This window comes from Phalaenopsis equestris, unplaced genomic scaffold (assembly GCF_001263595.1).
Source record: "Phalaenopsis equestris unplaced genomic scaffold, ASM126359v1 Scaffold000884, whole genome shotgun sequence".
Lineage (NCBI taxonomy): Eukaryota > Viridiplantae > Streptophyta > Magnoliopsida > Asparagales > Orchidaceae > Phalaenopsis > Phalaenopsis equestris.
Genome location: NW_018165324.1, coordinates 104,164 through 124,336, shown reverse-complemented (window position 1 = coordinate 124,336; position 20,173 = coordinate 104,164). Strand labels below are relative to the sequence as shown.

Genomic DNA, 20,173 nt, shown 5'->3' with positions numbered 1-20,173 from the left:
AGCACTGAAAATAAGAGAGGAATTTGGTTGCTTTCATTGGGATTTCACATGTAACAAGAACCAATATCGACATGTTGGTCATGAAGAACCCTTAAAGTCGAATGTCACATCAATGACCTCCAAAAAAAAAAAAAAAACAAACAAACAATAAATATCTATATAGCATAGTTCATCCACAGTTGCCCCTCTGGCCATCCAAGTGAGGGATAATACATGCAAAAGAGCGATAAATAAAATTGAGATTCAAAATATAGATGATTAGACAAAACATCGATACAACAAATGATAGATGTATTCACCAAGCATTGCAAATAAAGTAGCACAAAAAAAAATCAATTCATTCAACAACCAACGATGACATGTAATGTGCTCTCTCAACTCTATCATTTCTCCAACACCTTCCTCATCTTGGGTGCAACTCTCAGGTAATTCAACTTTTGCCTGTGATGAAAAATATCCTACGCGATATTCAAATGCTTCAGATGGGACATGTAAATGATCTTCATCGACCCTGCTAAAGTCAATGTCACTGCATGAAGGAATTTTTTTTTGTCTGAACTCCGGACGTAACTCTATATGCGAACTCTCAGTATTATATTGTCATGTGTGTTATATCGGGCTCACCTAAAAAGATTAAAGTGGAACCGCGAACTCCACAATAACCCTGAAATAACCCCAAAATACCTTCTATGGTTCCACTTTATTAACCCCGAAATAACACCGTGGATGTTATTTTGGGGTTATTTCTGGGTTATTTCAAGATTATTGAAAAGAAACTCATATATTACACTTCAATAATATAAAATAACCCCGAAATAACCTCCACGATGTTATTTCAGTGTTATTGAAGTGGAACTGTGGAAGTTATTTCTTGGTTATTTATGGGTTATTTTTAGGTTATTGAAGTGGAATATATAGGTTTATCTTTAACAACTATGAAATAACCCCAAAATAACCTCGAAATAATTTTCGTGATTCCACTTCAATAAACTCCACGACGTAGCACACGTGGCAGCATATTATTGGAGTCCGCACGTAGAGCTACGTCAGAAGTTCGGACAAAAAAATTTTTCCTGCGTGATGTCCCTGAATATAGTTGTAGAAAGTCATTATGAGCAGCCACCACAATTTGCGCTTGCTTAGGAAACAGACATGTTGGCATATCCCGCAATATGACCAATTTTTTCTTCCACGCTCCAAATGTTCTTTTAATGACACCACACAGTCGAATGTCTTTTTCAAAACATTTATTTCATGCCTCGAGCGACAATACTGACACTTTCAAAGTTAGAAATGTAATATTTGGTATCCGGAAATGACTTCAAATATCTCTTTGTAAGGAATATCCAGCATTAACCAAATATTATTTACTTGTCACAAATATAATAATTAGCAATGCACTGAAAAAATGTCTAAATATGATTAATAATTGTGCAAACCTAGTGGTGTGTGAGGGAAGTTGTGCTTACGAGTTATTGTGGCAATTTTGAATATACGATTGTAATGTGCATTGCATTCCCAACAAACTATAACAAAAATAAAACACGTGTTGAAATCACATACAACCATTACATTTTGTGTTCGTGATTCAAACCATCTAATGAATGCGACCTATTAATTATTTGAAAATGCATCCACGTGTCTTACATTGATCGCTCCAATACAATTCTAAAAAATTAAAAAATATTGTGTAAATTACTGTATTCATTTTGACTTCTGAATATAATGAATAAAAAAATTGCCTTAAAATATGACATATACCGCGGGTCATGTGCAATCTCTATGAGAATCCTCTCAATTGCTGGGTCATCTGGCTTGAAAATTTTGGATCACAAACTAACAAGAGCATTCAACCCAACTAAAAAGTATATGTTGATTATCTCTGATGAGTATTGAAATCACTTCATCGCTCCTCTTATAAATTCATTATGTGATAAAATGTAGAAGGTTATTGCTAACACCTCTCTGTAAGTCATCCTAAAGGAGTTATGAAGTCCATGATTCATGTGTAATTCATCTTGAAGATTGATAAATATGAGCTGTCATATAAAACATGTTGAATTTTGTTGGGTTTCCAACAAAAAACTCCCCATGCCATTTGTAACCTATGTAAGATGATGTCATGCAAAGAGATTGATCTACGTATGAGTTATAGTACTCATATATCAAACATACAGCTACTAAAATTCTCCTTCTGGGTCTCTCGCTTTGTAAATCCATGTTAGGCAAGTGCTCTATTCAGGTAACACACAAGAACCACCAAATTAGGTAGTATGACAACATTCTATGACCAAGCAACTATTATATTAGAACTTGGAAAAGAAAATAACAAAGTGTACGATGACAAAACAAACATCCAAAGCAACATTAACAGTGTCCAAAGAAAAAGAAGAAACATCCAAAGTATAAGCCAAATTAACCTAATGGAAAACGAATAAAAATAGTCCAACAACAAATAAACATATTAAAATATCTCTGTTGTAGCAAAAATAACGTAAATAATTAACACCACGGTTAGTGGTCATCATCATATAGAACTCTCTACGGGTCAGGTCCTCCAGCAACTTCATGGAGAACAAATATAACATGTCCTCATAAATTTTTTGAGTTGCCTCCAAAATTTGCATAACTTGTTGAATGTAAGTTGCTTATGATGTCCCAGGGTCATTAGTGCATGAAGTCACCGATTGTGAAATTTGGCTTCTAATGAAAGCAGTCCTTTTTTTTTTCTTTTTCTCTACCTTTGGACGATTTGTCCTACTAGTGGATTCTACTTCATTAAGATTCGGGCTAGCACCTGCATTCAATTGTTTGTTCGTCATCCAAGTTCTTAGTTATGCCTGCAAACCCTCGCTCACTCGGGGTCCATGCATTATTCCTCATTGCCACAACCCCACCAAACAAGCGGTCCAACTTCTCTTCCAGCTCAGGATCAATGCCACTAAATTGGCACTACCAGCAACATAAAAGGGTATGGATATGTTGATATATTTCAGGAAAAAAAACATATATATGCTTGATCTATTTTCAACTCCAATCTCTCAGTTCATCATTCTTTTGAAATATCAATTGTCCTCTTTATCGGATCCCAAAACAAGCCTGCGAATCCTCATTTCAATTCCTTCCAAATTTTACAGTCTTTTCTAATTGATCCCAATTGTTTTTCAATTGTTTCGTATTCCCTTCCCGTAATTTCCTTAAACGTTTTCATAATAATTTGTCTACCCTTCTTGTTAAAATAGGTTGTGGGCCTATTTTCAAGTTCCACCTACTAAAAGCATAGATCGCAAAATATTAGTTTGACTTTCTTATCCCACATAACAGGTGAACTGAATTCTTTTATCTTAATCATTGTGTTACTAGCATAGAAGAGTTAAACAACATAAATATTTGACACAAGAAATATTTAGCACAACTCAAGCAAAAATAAAATTGTAATATTTTAATCATCACTGCCCCCACACCAATCACTAGTGCCCTCACACCACCCCCACACCAATTCTTACTCAAATATTGTTTGTAAGATAACCAATTTAGAATTAATAAACACATACATAATAGTAGAGAATAACTTTTATATAAACACATAAGAAGTGTGCTAGGTTTGTAAAATTCTCTGAACTTTAAAGAATAACCCTGAGATAGAACTTTAAAGAATAACCCTGAGATAGCTAGGTAAATATCCCAAAACTTTTTTTTTATGCTCTAGGTATTATTTTTTCCGCAAGTATTATTCAGTAGTTAACAAAATTTCATTCAACTAGCATACACCAACCCAACGTAATCCAATCATCCAAAAAGCTCTATTTACATCTGTCATGAATATAAACACATAACTATGTGCTAGGTTTGTAAAATTCTCTAAACTTTAAAGAATAATCCTGAGATAGCTAGGTAAATATCCCCAAAAAAAAAAAATTTATTTATGCTCCAGGTATTATTTTCCGCAAGTATTATTCAGTAGTTAGCAAAATTTCATTCAACTAGCATACACCAACCCAACGTAATCCAATCATCCAAAAAGCTCTATTTACATAACACACAATTCTAATGAATTTACATCTCACACAATAACTTTAATATATATGCAGAAAACACTCAAATATGTAAAACCACATCAAAATGAATACTATTACAACATATTCAACATAGGGAAATCATGGTAAAACAGTAAAATACGCATGAGTTCGACTACCATCATTCTTCAAACTTTATATTATGCATACAACTGCCATGAATGTAAACACATAAGAATTGTGTTGGGTTTCTAAATTTCCCTAACATTATTGATGAATATTGTGTTGGTTATGAAAATATCACCACAAAAAAGTACAAAGTGATCAAGATCTTCTCATAAACAAATATACACAGCACCTGAAAAACTGCTGTTAACAATTGCTAGACCACCTAGCAACCATTTCTCAAAATCTTACTCAAAAATCGAAAGTCATGATAAATTATGAATCCATATTCGTGAAAAGACAGCACCCGAAACATTGTTGTTAACACATGCTAAACCAGCTTGCAACCATTCTTCATATTCAAACTCAAAAAATAAAATTCATAATAAATTCCAATCCATATTCATAACATATACAACACCTTAAACATTGTTGTAAACAAATACACCACCAAATATAATCCATTTCTCAAACTCTCACTCAAATATCAAATTTTTTTATAAAATCTCAATCCATATTAATGAAATACACAGCAACCGAAAGATTGTTGTTTAGTTCTCCAACACCAAAATTGCATGCATTTCTCAAATTAGCACTCATATATCACAAATCAGCGGAGGAAGAAGGATGCAAAGATGTCAAAACCTTTAGAGTGATAAGTACGTAATTATACCAATAAAACTAAAACCAACATAGCAAAACTGGTGTTATGTATGTATCAACCAAAGACCACAAACAAAATATACCAAAACCAATTGAAAGCGCAAAGCACATAGAAAAAATGGGGTTGTAACTACCGAAAATAGAGAAAAAATGGATGTCATTGGTGCTATGTTATGTAAAAATCCCAAAAAAAAAATTCTTTGTGCAAACTGTACGGCTAAATGGAGCTATTCCACAAAGAAGATATGAGGGGGAGAGGATACAAGAGGAGGAAGCAAACGCCGACAAAAACCCTGTTCAGATGTGTCGATGAATGAAGTGAGAGTAGAAAAAACCCTTGGCAAATTGCTTGCGGGACGAGACCGAGCGGAGGGAGGGCATGGGAGTAAAGAATGTTAAGTAACACGGAAAAAGTAGGGACAGAATCGTGGTAGGGTTTATCGAGTGTGTTTAATTAAACACGCTCGTAACACCGGGAACCATGACAGCAGGCTGCGCCACAGCGAGAACGCTGCGCCAAACGGAGCCACAATCTCATTCGCATACAACAAAGAATCGAAAAAAAGGAAGAAAAAAATGAAATAAGTTACTAAACAAGGAAGTCTATTATAAAATCTATACATATATGAAAAATCATCTATAATTATAGAAATATAATGATCATCATAGTTAAACAAACCTTATTGTGGAAGCATATATAAACCAAGCCAACAGTGTCGGTAACCTCCTGATCAATTTGTCACTGACAACGATTAAGACTACGAAGGAAGAAACACTAGAGTTAAAAAATTTGAGATTTCAAATGGCATTGAAGGCATCTCGTCATTCTCGTCTTCAAAACCTATTTTCCCATCCCTCCATTCACAGAGCCCTATCGCCTCACCACTCAATGCTTCAGATTTTACCTTGCACAAATTAAGAAAGTGAGAGCAACTGCAACAGAGGAATCAAATGCATCCAATGGGCTCGATCGCAAGATCGAGAGAGGCAAGTACTTAATTGCTTGTTGTAGATCAGTTATTTAGTTTGATCCGTTAAACGAATAGGAAAACCAGTCCAATATCCAATAACCAAATAACCCAAAAATTTTATTTAAAGACGGACGATTTGATTCAATTTTTCAGTTTTATCCAAATACTGAACAGACCTACCTGCAAGAAATTTCATTTTGGTACATTTGAATGCTGAAGACTAAGCACTGAAAGACTGAAGAACAATCAACATATTCACCAAAAACTGAATAAAAATAAAAACTTAATATATAAATGTCCAGATATTAGAAAACAGAACCACAGAAATGGGAAAAAAAAGGGCATTTACATACATAGCACACAATTCTCGGGTATTAAAATATCTCACACCGAAACTTAACATTCAAATATTTAATATCACATCAAAATAACATTATTACCACTTTTAAAGGTGAAATAGACCTTTTTATGCATATGTTTAAAGCTTTAAAGTGCTATGTATGTAAATAAAAAATTTTAGGTGTGAAAATGCATAAGAATTGAGTGCTAGGTATATAAATTTCCCAAAAAGAAAAGAAAATAAAGAGAATAAATACCCATCAGCTCCACCACCATAACTTCCTTTTTGGAGGAGGTGGCGTGAGGATATCCAGCATTGTTTTTTTCTCCATTTTTGTCAAAGGAACTCCTCTGACAAGGTTCAGAGCCATGATATGCACATCAGTCTTCCTCCTGTGCCTCTGATAAGCCCAAACACCTGCAGCAGCTCCAGCGACTAGGAACTTCCCATGTGCCAAGAACATAAATGTCAGCAGTAAATTTTATTTATCAAGTTACAGTAAATCTTGTGGTCCTATGTATAACACATTGATTAGAAATAATGTAGAAGAATCTTTCAACATGCTGGTTGAAAATATAAGGAAAAGTTTTCAAAGTATCAGGCTCGAAAAAATAATAAGAAGAATTTTAAAATGTTAAGTTCGAGCCTTCACTTTATTCAAAAGGACTAATTACAGAAAATGCAGAAGTTTTCTTTTTTTTAATAATTTTTTTAAATCATACGCACACCATATATATTAATTCTTGAGCTCAAGTGTTTGTTGTTGAAGATTAAACTCAAAACAATTAAGCCAAATAAGCTAAAAAACAAAATAACTTCCCAAGTGCCAGTACATGAATGCCAGCAAACAATTTTATTGATCAATCCTGATTTTTTTCTTTTTTCTAAAAAATTTGAGAGCCGAGACTCATTGCCATTAGAATGAAAATTAAGCAATTTTATTGATCAATCAGTGAAACTATAGTTACAGAAAATGTAAGTTGTTAGGCTTTCTTTGGGATGACTTTTAGAACTTTTTGACAGTTTTTATGGTAAGAAAAACTGTCAACAAAAAAATAGTATCTGTTTGAATGACAAACTGTTTCACTATTTGTTTTTATAATCCCTAAAAAGTTGTTTTTAAAAAAATTTAACTTCAAACAGTCATTTAAAAAATGAACTTTGTAAAGCCAAAATATTTAAAAAACCTGAAGTTGTCCCAAACATAGCCTGAATCTAACAAACAAATGCAACTTGTCACTGCAATAAACTGTTAGGACTAAGTTTTCTCCACTTTAATATTCTTTAGCTGGGCAAAACTTCCATATTACATATAGTTACAACATTATTTTATAGGAAAAATTTCATAGCATATATGGCAATAAAAGAGTTTAGGCCAAAAATAGACTCGCAATGTAAATAAACTCATTTATAAAAGAGTTCCTTCACAATTATTTTTCAAAAAATTTGAGTGATATGAATGTAAATATTAAAATTTAAGTATTGCATATAAAACAGTTCCTCCACAATTATTTTTCAAAAAGAGTTTATGCCGCCAAGACTATTTTTTACATGAGGTTAAAGATTTGAGTGCTATGAATGTAAATATTGAACTTTAGGTGTTATATATCTAAATACATAAGAATTGTGTGGTATGATATAAATGCCCCTAAAAAATAATAAATAAATTGGAATATATTAAAGTACAATTTAGTTTATCAACTATATTTGAAGTCGCAACTTGGAATGGATATGATTTATTCTACAGACATAGAAATCAATTTTTGGCGGAAAAAACTGACCGGAGATAACCATAAAGCTGCAGTCTGCATGTCAAACTTTGGTGCATAAAGAACAGTCTCCCCAAATTTATCCTGTAGGTCTTGGTATATTTCCTTGTCCGTTTTACCAGCTCTAATTTCATCACGTATTAGCTGCAGAAAACATAAAATGGAAAAAAATTAATTGCTCAATCAAGGCATAATTAACGGCATTCATGAAAGGCAAAAGTAAGAAAATGATGAGCAGGCTTTTCTATAAATGAACGTAGTAATAAGTCCCCAACTTTAAACATTTAGAAGTATCACTCTAAAGTAGTTGCCTCCTTAAAATTGGATACACAACAGAGGTTCACAGTGTGCTCGAATGCGTAGTACATTGGTTGGAAATAAAGTGAAAATTTGAAGTGTCAGATTCGAGTGCACCCGAAAAACAAAAAGAGAGATTCACAGTAAGGGAAATATTGAAATGAGAATATCTACAGTGCCTATGTAAATATATAGCTCCCACGATGATTCCAATATAAACAACTTCAAAAGTTTACATACTAATAGAAAACAAAAGTTTATAAAAAAAAATGAAAACTTGCATACATAACACTTAATGCTCATGTATTTACATATCTAGGTATAAACCACCTTACCAATGCCTGAAAAGGTATATTTGATTTTTCAAAAATTAAAATAGCGGTGTTTTTTTATGTGATATGAAAAATTTGGGTGGTATAAATATAAAAAAGTAAAGCTTAATTGTTAGATATGTAGGTATTTATGTAAATTCTTTAAAACAAATCCATATGATATATAAAAAAAATTTAAGTTCAAATTTCCTTCAAACATGGCAAGGCTTACATATCTGGTGTTCATTGAGACATTAAAGAAGTGTAGCGTGTTTGAGGTTTTCTTAAGACTCCCGTCAAATCAGAATATAAATAAAATCACACATCAAACCATTAAAATCACAACTATAGCAAACTTTGAAATAGAAGTTGTGCATCTGAGTAATAATATGTATTTACATACGATAAATTAAGATCTGAGTTGTTAATAAAACTAGATGATCAAATGGATGAATTCGCAAAAATTGGTTTTAAAATTTGTAGTTCCAAAAACAACCAAAAGATAATTTAAAGATCTCGCACAAATAAAAAATGGTTCAGTCGAAACTGCCAAAAAACCACATTGATTATGATTCACACCATAAGTAAAATTCTTGTAGCATATTTAGCTAAAATAAATGCAAAAGTTAACAGCAAATTGCACCAAATAAAAAAAACGAAAAAATTATTCACTAAGTAGAGAAACCTTGGCCTCCCACAGGAAAAAGATGTCTTTCCTTCAATACTGGCAGTGGTAGTCTTTCTTACAACATGCATGAAGGAATCAATATCTAACTCAAACACTAAAGATTCAATAAAAATCTACATTTTTTTTTAAGCAAAAATTCCTTTCTCATACAACAAATTGCTTTATTTATAAGCATCCAACTAAACCCTAAATTTGGCTATTTTAAAAGTCCCATCACAGTTCAAAGCGATTGTTTGTTTCATGTGGATAATGGCATAAGTGCAAGTTTCAGTCTTCAACATGGTAAAAACTATCAATCATCAGGATAAATATGCAAAACGCTATAGGATCCAAAATTACGATAGAAATTAGAGCCGAAAAACAAAAATTGCAAGCACTACAAGAGCCTATATCAACTTCAATAATCAAAGCTTAGAATATAGGATGGTTGTGAGAAGGGTGTGGAAGGGAGTTTCAAATCAATCCGTTTGGATTGGAAAAATTCAACTTTAATGAATTGAATTTTTTATATTCATCAAGTAATTATACTCATAATTACTGTGCTTCCTATGATATAATCCAAAAAATCAACGTATATAAACCTATTAAATTACTGCATTAATATCTACATAATCCACCATCAATATTGGATACAGTTTCATCTCTTTGAATAGTGCATTAGATGAGAATTCGCAAGGTGGGAATGGAAAGAAAAAATAATACAAGGTCTAATAATTTGCATGATTTATATAACTCCACCTTTTTCGCATTTATTTCTTGAAGGCTTCTTGAGAAAATCTTCCTATATAAAGATGTATCTCATCACCTAATCATATGCTTATACTTTATATCTCTAACTCACATCAACAAAGAACAGATATTTGACATAACTAAAAGTTAATTTCTTGTGATTATCTTTATGCAATCATGAATATGGTACAAACGAAAATGGTAAAATAATAAAGTTCATCTTAGGATATTATAATAAAGACATGTATCTATTTTATAATAAAAGATATAATAAAAAAATTGAAAATAGATACATACACAGATATGAGATGTACATATGGATAGATGATCTCATTAATAAAAACTAACCCAATGAACTCAAAAATTAATTAAGATGAATTATGCAAATTTTAAATTTACAAGATACATAAAATTTTAATTTTCATAATTATTTAAAAGAATTTTTCATTAACAAATTCTTTGAATTATTTATGCAACTATTTCTCTCTATAAGGTCCTTTTTATAAATTGGCATAACAAGAAATCAACAACAAAAGCAAAATCAAACCGAGCTCAATCATTTATAAAAGCAAAAATATCAATAGATAATTCATCTAAAATTACTTTTTTTTTAATTGCTTGATTGATTTATCTTACTATAATAGGCATGATAGGTTCAATTTCACGTTCAGGCACATATCTAATCTCAATTAAAAATTTAGGTTCAAATATGATTCATGGCCAATTTCACTTTCAATATGTAATTTTGATTCACGTTCAAATGTAGATTTGGATACATGAACATGGACAAATGTAAATGCTAATTTTGATTCAATAAAATCATGTGTGGATGCATATTGCAATGAATCATGGTTCTCATTAAAAACATCACTGAAAGAAGCATCATGAACTATAATTTCTTTGATAAGATTAAATTCAACCATACATTATTATTATACTGGTGTAATTAATAAATTTTAGAGGTGGTATTGATTTTCGGGGAAATTAATTATAAGTAAGTAGGTCATAATTGACATGATCGTGATATTCCTCAATATCCAAAGAAATGTATAAAACCTCTTGTAATATTTTTTGTGAACCGTAGCTTACTTAATTCCAAATATCTAACTTAAGTCCTTTAATGAAACAAATAATGACAATATAAAAATTTAAGGACAAACAGGATTTAGATAGAGCGTCTATAAAACTTGTCTAACACTCAAGCACATCATAATCACCATATTTGGAATATTTAAATTAATCATGTTGATGATACATCTAACCAAAACGAAAAAAATTGCTCAAATTTATGTTTTATATCAGCCCATGCAAATTTGGAAGCAACACATCTCCAAAACGATTGAAATGTCTTAAAAATTTTGATTTAGCATATTAAATTTTAGAAATCAGATAGATTATATCTTTCAAAAAATCCTCCACATCATTGATCCAAAGTAAGACTATTCGTCTATCAAATGTAAATATATAGCTGTGAACCTCATGATAATCATTTTATAGTTGTATAGTACCAAAAATTAAAAGATTTTGTTTAAATTGCATTAGTTATTAATTTGTTTAATTACTTAGCTGGTTGGCCTGATGATGCAACTTTAATTTTAATACTAATTGATGTTGGATGTCTGAAGATCTGGGTTTATTAAGGTAACTAGATGGTGTAATAAATGAAATCATACAAACTTGATTTGAAATTCACAGGTCAACAAATCATCAATTATAACAATAACTTGCCTTCATGATGTAAGCCCATAATTACAAAAAAGGTGCATACTTTAATGACGACCCAAATCAAAGAACTACAATGAGAAATTGAAAGTTAGGAGCATGCAAAAAAAAAAAATTGAACTAGAACTACAGAGAGTGATAATAGAATGTTGATATTGTAATTGGCATCATAAATTACACAGAAGTCACAAATAAAATCCATGTTGAAGAATAAAAGTAGATCATAGAGCAAGTAAGGGTATGGGATTAATCATGCTTGAGTAGATATTGTGGGGAATTAAACTTTGCATAGTTGATGTACACTATGCCACATAAAGAAGGAATGCAAGTGTGTGCGACGTTGAATGCATAAAAGGATGACATCAATGACTGGATAGCAAACAAAGAGACAAAAGATAGGAGTAGATAAATGAAACATAATGGATGCGGATAGAATTGCAACCAGGAACATGAAGCTAGAGTGAAAGTTATCCTATGCCATGTTAGAATGGAGAGATTGCTAAAGATTATATCTTTACTAAATTTTCACATCAGTACTAATATATTTATGCTGATATATAAGCAAGAGAAAAGAACAATTAAATAAAATACAACAAAATAGAATATCCTTAATAATGAGAAATATTATAAATTTAAAATAATATATAGTAGAAATTCCTACTATAAATAAATTAGCATGCGTCGTGATTTAGATATGCAAATACAACTAAAAAAATCAAGCATGCTGATAAAATTAATAAGAAACAATATAAATGAAACAATTCACCATGCAGAAAAAATCAATTCTAACGTTGATACAAGGAGATGATTTCTGCACAAGTTCTTAGTTCCCAATGCCACACTCTTGAAAGAATAAGCATGTAACTCAATACTCAAGATTGAACAAAAGTTTGAACTTCTCATCAAGTAAAAGTTCCATTCATAGACCTCAGATTTATACAAATCAAAATAAACCATATGTTGAATATGAACTTGTCTTTTTGTGAGCACACCCCGAGAGTTGGGATAGAAATAGACAATAGAAATAGACAGAGAAAATGAGAGAGAGCGCACGGTAATTAGGCCAGAGAGTGTCCCTTTATTCCTCTTGAGACCGCCTATTTAAAGAGGTCTACTCAGTACAATTAAAGAATGTGGAACCATTGTGGTAACCGTCCTTAATAGAATTAATGCGTATAATTTGAATTAATAACCGTCGTAATATTGACAGAGAATAACGGTTTATAATGACTTATGAATTTAATGAGTGTTGTTGACCGGTATGAATTTAATGAGTGTTGTTGGCCGACAAATGACTAATCATATCGGTCGGTCATTTGGAATTCGCCTATGCCGAGAGGGCGCAATCGGTTGGTCTAACAATGGTTGTTCATTTTGTAGAGAGGAATGGCTGATAGGCTCTGCGAGACCAGTTGTTTGGTCGATTGGTCGACCAATAGGTCAATTTGTTTTGTCAGGTGAGTCGTGGCTCACTTGTTTCTTGGGTCAAGTCTTACAGGGTCTGTATCTCGTCTGTCTGGTCAATTTATCACCTTATCTCCCCTCTCGCAAGGTCTAGGGGGGATCTTTTTGTTGCTTATGGGGGATATCTGACGAGATTCGTTGCCGAAATGATTTGCATCTCATCCTTGGAGAATCTTGTCGCTATCGATTGTGGAACCATCTTCGGAGCTTTAACATATCTTAGGCTTAGAGACGCGGCTTCTCATGTTTAGCGTTGAATTGTTGGTTGATCGCTTACCTCAAAGATAAGCTTTGTCTTCTCGATCGTTCGTTCTCTTTGAAATTTGTAGCGTTAGTTCAAGTGTATACATATTAGTTATCCAAGTTTTCTTGCTCCTAATGGCGACAGCTGCAACAAGGACAGAGAATTATTAGTTAATCATATCACGGAAACCAAAATAGAAAATTTAATAATTAGTTCTCCCTTCATTTTCGTGCCCTGTATGTCTTATGAATAAGGTAATGAATTGGGTTGTTTATCTGTTGTTGATATTTTTTCGAATATTGAGTAGGCATCACGTCGAGTGGTACGAGCAAAAAGTCGACCAACCCGAGCCTACTGGCCTTGGCAAGATTTACACCTGTTTTGGCGTCAACCATTACAACGAAAAAAGTGGTTAGAAGAGAGACGGGGCAAGAGACGGCCGGTCCTGAGTCGGCCGACCAAGTTGCTTCTTCTGAGAGCCCCGAAAGACGGCCGTCAAAGAGGCTTCTCCCGAAAACAGTGGATCTTGCTCCGAGCGAGGACAGGGTTGCAATGGACCCATCAACCCTGTTCAAGGAGGGGGGCTATTGACGATCGCAGAAGCCCGAGAGCGGAGGTGTTGGTTGACCCTTCGCAACGGCCCCCGAAAGAAAGGAGAGGAGGCACCCTAGCGGGAGAGGAAGGTCTTCCCCTGACAGCGTCGGAGCTTGAGAGGCTCATGGGTATGTAAGAAATTCCTTTTGATTTCTAGTGGCGTAGTAGCTTGACATTTCTTTTAAATGCATATGTGTCAATCGAGACGAAGGATGTCGAAGGCGGTAGGCCATCGAGAGATATGGTCGACTTGGTTCTCGTCGTTGTCGTTGGGCCCATTGATGTGATCATCCCTCCTTTTTCGTCGATCGACTCGGGCGAAAGCTCTCAACAGGAACAAACCGTGCGCCAGAGACTCGCCCCCAGATCCGTGGCATGCTAGGTGCAGGAGATGGCAGAGGTTCTGCACCCGACAAGTGAAAACCCTGCCGACCCATCCGCGCTAGGGTGGCTGGCTTGTTACGAGAATTTGGAGGCCGCTTCTCAACAAAAGTAAGCCGTTGTTGCCCAACTAGAGGAGATAGCGTCACTCTGAGGTTCCCTGAACGACATCGGTGCCGAGATGGGATCCATCTGTGACTCGGCGGTTCTGAGTCAATTCCACAGTGAGGGCGGCCAAGTGAAGTAGATTAGGTTTGGTGGAGAGATGGTCATCTAGAGGTTGCTTAAGAAGAGGTGTGTCTCATCTGAAGCCATGGAGGACCCTTTTGTTAAGCACTTCGTCTGAAACCTGTAATAATGCTAGTTGTAACAAAATAATATTTTGGAGAAATTTGAAACGACGAGATGTGACACTTATCTTTGTGTGCCCTTTGATCTATGTGTCTGCCATATACAGAGGGTTAGGGGTCGCACTTTCTAGCTTTTGCACTTTGTTATTTGAGTTCTCCGATTTTTCATTTTCTATTTCTTCTTCTTTCTGTCTCTCGTTCTTTTTGTTCGACTGTAATGACTCTAAAGTATTCTCTGGTTCTCTTTGGTACCGTGTCGGCGGCCAATTCATCATTCCTGGCGGACCGAGAGGTGGAGAACCTTCAGGAGTAGTATATATCGGGTACCCAGATTACTCTCCAAAGGATGTCAACAGCAAGGCACCCGACAGATGACTTAACCCTGATCTACTGTCTACCGGGATTAGTTTAAGTACAGTCTCCGGCTGCCCTTATGGCCGAAGCTCAAGAGCGTGCTTACCAAGTACAGGGTAATTCCGACCCAAGTTCTATCTAACTCCGTCGCGGCCATCATGACCTTCATCTATTTTGTCGTCGTTTTAGTATCCCCTATTCGATCGACCATTACTTCTCCTTTAAGGTCGAAAAAAAGGGGTTTGTCATGTTAGGCGAAAGCTTCGCTTGCTCGATGTTGAAAACAAGGGCGGAAGAAATTCTTAATTGGCTCTATGTCCAGTGACTGGGAGATTGTCACCCGCTCGCAGGAGGTGGCAGTCAATAAGCCAACGCCTTATCAGCTGATTTGTAAGTCGTCCACAAGGTGCTAGAAGAGAGTCCAATGTCGGTCCCCCAATTATTGTGGAAAGGATGGTGAATCAACTAATGGAAGGGAAGATGACCCCAGGTGATTGGAGGGTTCCAGACGACAAAGAGGCCGTCAGAGCAAAAGCGGGAGAGGAAAAGCAAAGGTGAAAGTTGAAGGTTGATCTCTCCCGACAGACCATCATGGCAAGTACCACTCTCGATATCGTGGGGCCTGGTATTGGGCGAAACATAACCTCTGCTTTTGAGACCACTACAGTCATTCAAGCTAAGACAACCTAAGAGAATCATAATTGTGCAATCTCACTCGATTATTACAAGGCAAAGTTAGGGAGCGAGAATGGGCTCCAAGGAAACTCAAAAGAAGATTACAGTTGTAGATCCCTCCTCCGTTGCACCAGACAAAAATGGCAGTCTCTTCTCCGCGGGATGCCTGGCCCGATGCCACCTGCCTGCCTTTGATTAAGAGGTTCAGGGCAGCTGAGCCTCCTTCTGACACTCTTGTCGGTTCCACTTCGGGGGGCTTTGCTTCTTCTTCTGATTCTGAATCCTTGTCGTCTTCGGAGGGGGTAACCATCCACCGAGAAGGGAAAGAGGATGCTGACGTTCTGGCCCTCCCATCTTTAAAGAGAAAACGGTCTGACCCTGCCTGGCGCTCGTCGGAAGAGGGTGAAGGATGGCTATGAATGAGTGTTGATGACCGATTCAGCCTGTTGAACGTCTCGAAGGACTAGCAACACTCAGCATATGTCGCCTCTTCTAGTGGAAATGACATGGTCTTCAGTGCTTCAGCGGAGTTCAAGGGGTCTCTTTTGAGGGGCTTCTCGAGTGCGTCGCCCGCTCGCACCTGGAAGCGATTCAGGCTTCTCATTCCTTGGGACTTGCTTTCATGAAAAAGGAGGGTTCCTTGAGAACAACCAAGGAAAGCTTGTTAAAGTCCCAGGAAGAGATTGTCCGCCTGACCAATGATCTCCATAGGGCTCGTGACGACCGAGACCTAGCTAGGCTGGAGCAACGACAATCGAACAGAGGGAGAAGAAGTTCGTCAAACTTAGGGGGAGATTGGAGTCGCTCGTCCCTTGCAAGGAGTTGGCAAAACACCTTAGGCTGTGGGTCGAGTATGTTATCGAACAGTTCATTCACCACAGCTTAGTCAACCTGAAGTTTTCCGAACCAGGCGAGTTTAGTGCTTTGAACCCCGACCGTCCTGCAGATCTCTCGGAGGAAAGTGATGGCTCAGATAGTGGGAGTGAATCTTCTGGCAACCAAAGTGAGGACCGATCGGCTACTCGGTAGCGCATCGGTTCCGTGAGCGTCTTTATTTTCCTCTTTTTCTATTTCCTTTTATCCTTAAAGCTTGTTAGCATTATACAAAAATACTTATAATTCTTCCTCTGTATTAATGAAAAAAAACTTTTCACCTTTTCACAATTACCGTCATCAATCGGGTTGTAAAAAATAAATTATTTTACCTAAAACATTGGCGGAGATTTGTTCTCGGGCTGGTAGCCCAGGGATTCCGCGAAATCAATTTAATCATAATGACTCAGTCGGTTAACTCTTATTTCTTCCGGGCGCTCACGTCGTGTCGTCCATTTGAGTGGACATCAGTCTCGATCGATCTTTTTTTCTCACGACCGATATTTTCGTCACCTGAGAGGGTGATGACTAAGGTTTTTGCAGTAACTTTCGCTTCCCTTTTGTGAATCTTGTCGTTATCGGGAAGAGAGCCACCCCTAGATAATCTACTGTACAAACTCCACGTCGATCCATGGCCAGAAGGCATCCGAGTTTTCCGACCGACAATACAACAGTCGATTGTCCATTATTTAGGGTAATCGATTTCTTTGGAATCGCTGGGTCTCTTAGTAGTCATGCGGTCGTTTCTTTGGACCTCCTAGGGACTTGCCCCATTTTTCATCTGTCAGTGTCGTCTGAGGGTCCACTTAAAACTTACAAGGGTTTCCTGCATCTCTCTCGCAAATCATGCTACTAGTCAGCAGGAAAAAATGCCTCGAGCTCCCCGACTCGTGGATCTTTTGAGGTTGTCTGGACCGAGGGATGGCTCGACTTTTTAATCTTCTTGCAACCTCCCACATATCGCATTTAGTGTTCGGCCTGCCGTAAGTTCCCCGAGTTTATCAAGCAACGTTTAGAACATACCTGGTCAGGCTCAGCTCCTCGAGTATTGGGAATGGGCCCATAGAATTAATATCTTTTCGAGGTAAGAGGCAATTCCAAAGGCTGTTTGACTTTACATCTCTTGCCTTTTTCAAGAAATCAACTGTTGAGACGTCCATTCAATGCACCGAGCTGTCATTATTAGGTGAACCCTTCGCAAACTTTTCAGTGGATGGGCTCCACTTCAAGTTGTTGACCCTCCCCACTATATAAAGGGGGAGGAAGTTTTTTATCTTCTCACATTCTAATTATGTGTGTTGGCTCTGCAAAAATTTGGCGAGTTTGGTCGACTCTTTTGCTCGGCGGGAGGTGAAGGTGATTTTCCGTTGACAGGTGCTGAGGGTCCTCAGAGGCCCACACCTCTTCAGCTTCTTTTTCTTCGAGTTGTGTGTCAAGGGGAGGGATTTTCTTCGAGTAGGGAGTCAAACGTCACCTGAGTCAAGGTAGACACCTGTCGGCCGTTTTTTTTTTAACTTTCGTGATTTGAAAAAGTGGATGAATAATTTAAATATAAATATAACCTTTTTTATTTTTAAATGTAACATTTTAATTTTAAAATATGTGAGACCAAACGGGTCTCACATTTAAATAGTTTAGATGATTGAATACAATACTACAGGTAATACACTTATCCCGAAGAATAAATATATCACTTGTAATAGGGATTCAATCACATAGACTAAAGAATTTGTGACATTCATATTGGTCTGCGAAATATTTTATAAAAAGGCCAACAAGTTCCCCTACCTAACATAAAAAATTAGATAGAGTTTATTTTATCTGGGTTTCTGGTTCCCTATAGAGGCAAGCCCCTATAGTTAACCACATCCTAAATGATTGAAATCACTTAAGAAAACTCTCGATTAAGATCAGGTGGTTTTGCTTTCAAGATTTCAAAGTTTAGGTTTTCACGATTGGACATGGGAAAATCAAATAGGAATGGCTCAAAATAGGAACAATTATTTAAGGAATCCAAAGGGAGTAGGAGATATCACAGAACTGGGAAAAACCCCGGTGAACTCCCAACTATCCTAATGTTCGGCTTTATGTCTTTGAAGTGATGATTATTTGATATTTCAATCCTGCAAATTATTTAGGATTTAGGACTTATGTTTACACAATATCGGATTGTGTAAATAGCCTAAAAAGATAGGAGAATTTATACCGTACCGTATGGTAACCTCGGAATTCTAACGCGTTAAGACTTATAATTGTACAACTGAATTGTGCAAAAAGCCTAAAGAGTGACCTTATGAGTTGTTATTTAAACTAAAGAAGGTAATAGGTGATGTGAATATGTTTATATGATGTGTTTTGATGTTTATTTGTTGCAGATCCACTTTGAAGTTGTTCCTTGTCGTGCCACCCACGATGTTTGCTCCAAGCTTCTCGTAGTAGCACCTCCTGGTTTAGTTTTAGTTTTGAAAATGCACCTAGTCACTAGGTTATTCTAAACTAAGGCATAGTACAAAAACTAAGCAGTAAAACATGCAGTGTGAAAAAAAAGTAACAATGTACTGTACAGTAAAGAGGAAAGACAGTATAACATGCTGAAAGAAGAGTATAACGTGCTATAAAGAGTAGTATAATATGCTGGGGAAGCAGTATAACAGACTATGAAAACAATATAACATGCTTTAAAATAATATAATATAAATTAAACATGATATAATATAAATTAAACTTGTACACCTGGGAGGTTCATTGCTCATTTAAGTTTAGCTATTATGCGCTGTGTAAAATGACCTGAAAAAACCTGAAAAAGACTCAACAGAAACAAGTAAATCGTTGGAAAAATGACAAATAAATAAAATATAATATCACATATAAAGGGCAAAAAATAGAAAATTTATATGTGATATTGGGATGTCCCAAATTGTCAGGAGGATTTGAGTGTAAGACAAACTCAAATCCCAGAACATTAGGTTTCAGTTTTGGTCAAGTTAAGGTAAGAATTCATTATTTGATCTAATTAAATCAGTCATGAATCACAATCTAGTGCACCCTCGTGCCTAGTGTCCTAATCATTTCATGAAATGGGGTCAGATGTCTGGCTTCTTAGGATCATTTGAAAATTAGGAGGATGGACTCTTTCAAGGTGTGCTCCTAAGACCTAGGAAACCTACACTTTAGTTTAAACTTGAAGTTTCTTAAAGTGTCTAATTTCAACTAAGTGTCTTTCAACTAACCCTCAAACATCTTTAGATTAAGCTTAACTCATCATCGGGCTTCTAAAACCTAGGGGTAAACTTATAATTTTGGCAAAAGGGTTGTGAAGTGTGTTTCAAACCTAATTGGAGCAATTGAATTTAAGTTGCTTCAAAGCTTGAGGGACCTAAGTGCAGGTCTACTAATATTTCCAATTCATGTCCCTAATTGTATCTAAACTCTCACTGTCTTCCAACCCCCAACTATTCTTCGAATTTATAATTTTATCTTTCATATGCAAAAAAGAACGGTAGATGGTTCACTATTCTATCCCCCCTTTAGATTTTATCACCTCGAAGATCCAAATCTTATTTTTAA

The 20,173-nt window shown here is 35.7% G+C and overlaps 1 protein-coding gene across 3 annotated transcripts in view; it reads right to left on the bottom strand.

Moving 5' to 3' along the window:
• The window catches only part of LOC110032186 (cytochrome c-type biogenesis CcmH-like mitochondrial protein), a 40,543-nt gene that overhangs the window by 476 nt on the left and 19,894 nt on the right, over positions 1-20,173 (bottom strand). For 2 of the 3 annotated variants that reach the window (XM_020735728.1, XM_020735726.1), the window contains 2 exons: positions 7,937-8,068; positions 6,412-6,597 (listed from right to left, as the gene is read on the bottom strand). In XM_020735728.1, coding sequence (XP_020591387.1) covers positions 6,415-6,597; positions 7,937-8,068 — 315 coding nt within the window. In that variant the 3' untranslated portion in view covers positions 6,412-6,414. Of the gene's footprint in view, positions 1-5,559; positions 5,750-6,411; positions 6,598-7,936; positions 8,069-20,173 lie in introns of those variants that run through there. The other variant, XM_020735727.1, reaches the window with a different exon arrangement.